Genomic DNA, 1,765 nt, shown 5'->3' on the forward strand with positions numbered 1-1,765 from the left:
TGGTCTGGGATAAGCGGTGATCACTTGCTCTTGGCCGCTTTGCTGCTCTCGGTCTTCTTGGGCAGCAGCACGGCCTGGATGTTGGGCAGGACGCCTCCCTGGGCGATGGTCACCCCACCCAGCAGCTTGTTCAGCTCCTCGTCATTGCGCACGGCCAGCTGCAGGTGACGGGGGATGATGCGGGTCTTCTTGTTGTCCCGGGCGGCATTACCGGCCAATTCCAGGATCTCAGCGGTTAAATACTCCAGCACAGCGGCCAGGTAGACCGGAGCACCGGCGCCCACCCTCTCGGCGTAGTTCCCTTTGCGAAGAAGCCTGTGCACACGACCGACGGGGAACTGGAGTCCTGCCCGGGATGAGCGGGTCTTGGCCTTAGCCCGACCCTTCCCTCCTTGTTTGCCGCGTCCAGACATGACAACTTATTTCAGAATAATGTGATCATTCCCACACGTTCTGCTGGCTTTATAGTTCTCAGCTCCGCCCTCCGGCTCCTGTGATTGGGTAGATTTGAATCCGGCTAATGAAACTGGAATTGAAGACTCTCCAATAGGCGGCACTGGGCGGGGCGTATGACAGCACTGAGGTCACATGATTTGCTCTTCCAGTAGAGCAAGAGGCTGACGGCATTGCTCTTTTGCATGGGCTGCCTATAAATACGGCTGCAGAGGGAGTAAGCGACATCATTATCCTCTTTGTTTAAGTTAGGAATTCTTGAGATTGATAATCATGCCTGATCCCGCCAAGTCTGCACCAGCGCCCAAGAAAGGCTCCAAGAAAGCCGTGACCAAGACTCAGAAAAAGGACGGCAAGAAGCGGAGGAAGACCAGGAAGGAAAGCTATGCCATCTACGTGTACAAGGTGCTCAAGCAGGTCCACCCTGACACCGGCATCTCCTCCAAGGCCATGGGCATCATGAACTCCTTTGTCAACGATATCTTCGAGCGCATCGCAGGGGAAGCCTCCCGTCTGGCTCACTACAACAAGCGCTCCACCATCACCTCCCGGGAGATCCAGACCGCCGTGCGCCTGCTGCTGCCTGGAGAGCTGGCCAAGCACGCCGTGTCCGAGGGCACCAAGGCCGTCACCAAGTACACCAGCGCCAAGTAACCTGTTCCGCCTCCTGCTGTCACCCCAAAGGCTCTTCTAAGAGCCACCCACATTGTCTATAATAGAGCTGGGGCTTCTCCTGTCTGTATTCCCCGTATTCTCTTCTGTATATGTGGCCGCTATTCTGTCAGTACAGTCTATTGAGACTATATATATTCTGCTCCGGGATCGGGTGAGATCAGAGCGGCGGCTGCGGTTCTCACTGACTGCAGGATGTATATTCTCCTGTGGTGGAGCGGGGGGCGCTGTAGATCAGTTCTCCGTAGTTAACCCATTGCCCGATCTGTCTTGTGATCAGTATCTCCTCCACCAGATTCCCCGATTATTTCTTCTATAATCTCCGCGGTCCTGATCGATCACACAGCCTTACTGGAGTGGATTGTTGCGGTAACGCTATAAATCCTAATTTACTGACCGGGGAATCTATTGATCGGAATCGCCGGGGTTTATAATGAGACGCGCATCCTGCTGCCATAATCTTTGTGCACTGACTAGGGGGTACAATAGAGAAACAAGGATGATGAGGGTAGTAGTCAGACACTGAATCAGGCTCTACATCTCGGGGAGATCTCTCCATTGTTATCGGGTCTGGGGGAAGCGGAAATTCAAATCCTGAACATCCTGTGATCAGCCAATGAGCATTAGGCATCGGACGGGA

General features: G+C 54.2%; 2 protein-coding genes across 2 annotated transcripts; one reads left to right on the top strand and one right to left on the bottom strand.

The window, feature by feature from the left end:
• Positions 1-413, bottom strand: LOC130310666 (histone H2A type 1-like). Its single transcript, XM_056552411.1, has one exon. It carries the CDS (start codon positions 411-413, stop codon positions 21-23), a length of 393 nt encoding a protein of 130 aa, XP_056408386.1. The 3' UTR covers positions 1-20.
• An 86-nt stretch (positions 414-499) lies between these two features.
• On the top strand, positions 500-1,120 carry LOC130310668 (histone H2B 1.1). The gene has a single exon (XM_056552413.1). The coding sequence runs from the start codon at positions 727-729 to the stop codon at positions 1,105-1,107; it is 381 nt and encodes a 126-aa protein (XP_056408388.1). The 5' UTR covers positions 500-726; the 3' UTR covers positions 1,108-1,120.
• Positions 1,121-1,765: the final 645 nt, after the last annotated feature.

This window comes from Hyla sarda, unplaced genomic scaffold (assembly GCF_029499605.1).
Source record: "Hyla sarda isolate aHylSar1 unplaced genomic scaffold, aHylSar1.hap1 scaffold_1590, whole genome shotgun sequence".
NCBI lineage: Eukaryota > Metazoa > Chordata > Amphibia > Anura > Hylidae > Hyla > Hyla sarda.

What these genes read in the sequence shown, in the direction of transcription:
- LOC130310668 (XM_056552413.1), top strand. Translation starts at nt 727, where the DNA reads ATGCCTGATCCCGCCAAGTCTGCACCAGCGCCCAAGAAAGGCTCCAAG.
- LOC130310666 (XM_056552411.1), bottom strand. Translation starts at nt 413, where the DNA reads ATGTCTGGACGCGGCAAACAAGGAGGGAAGGGTCGGGCTAAGGCCAAG.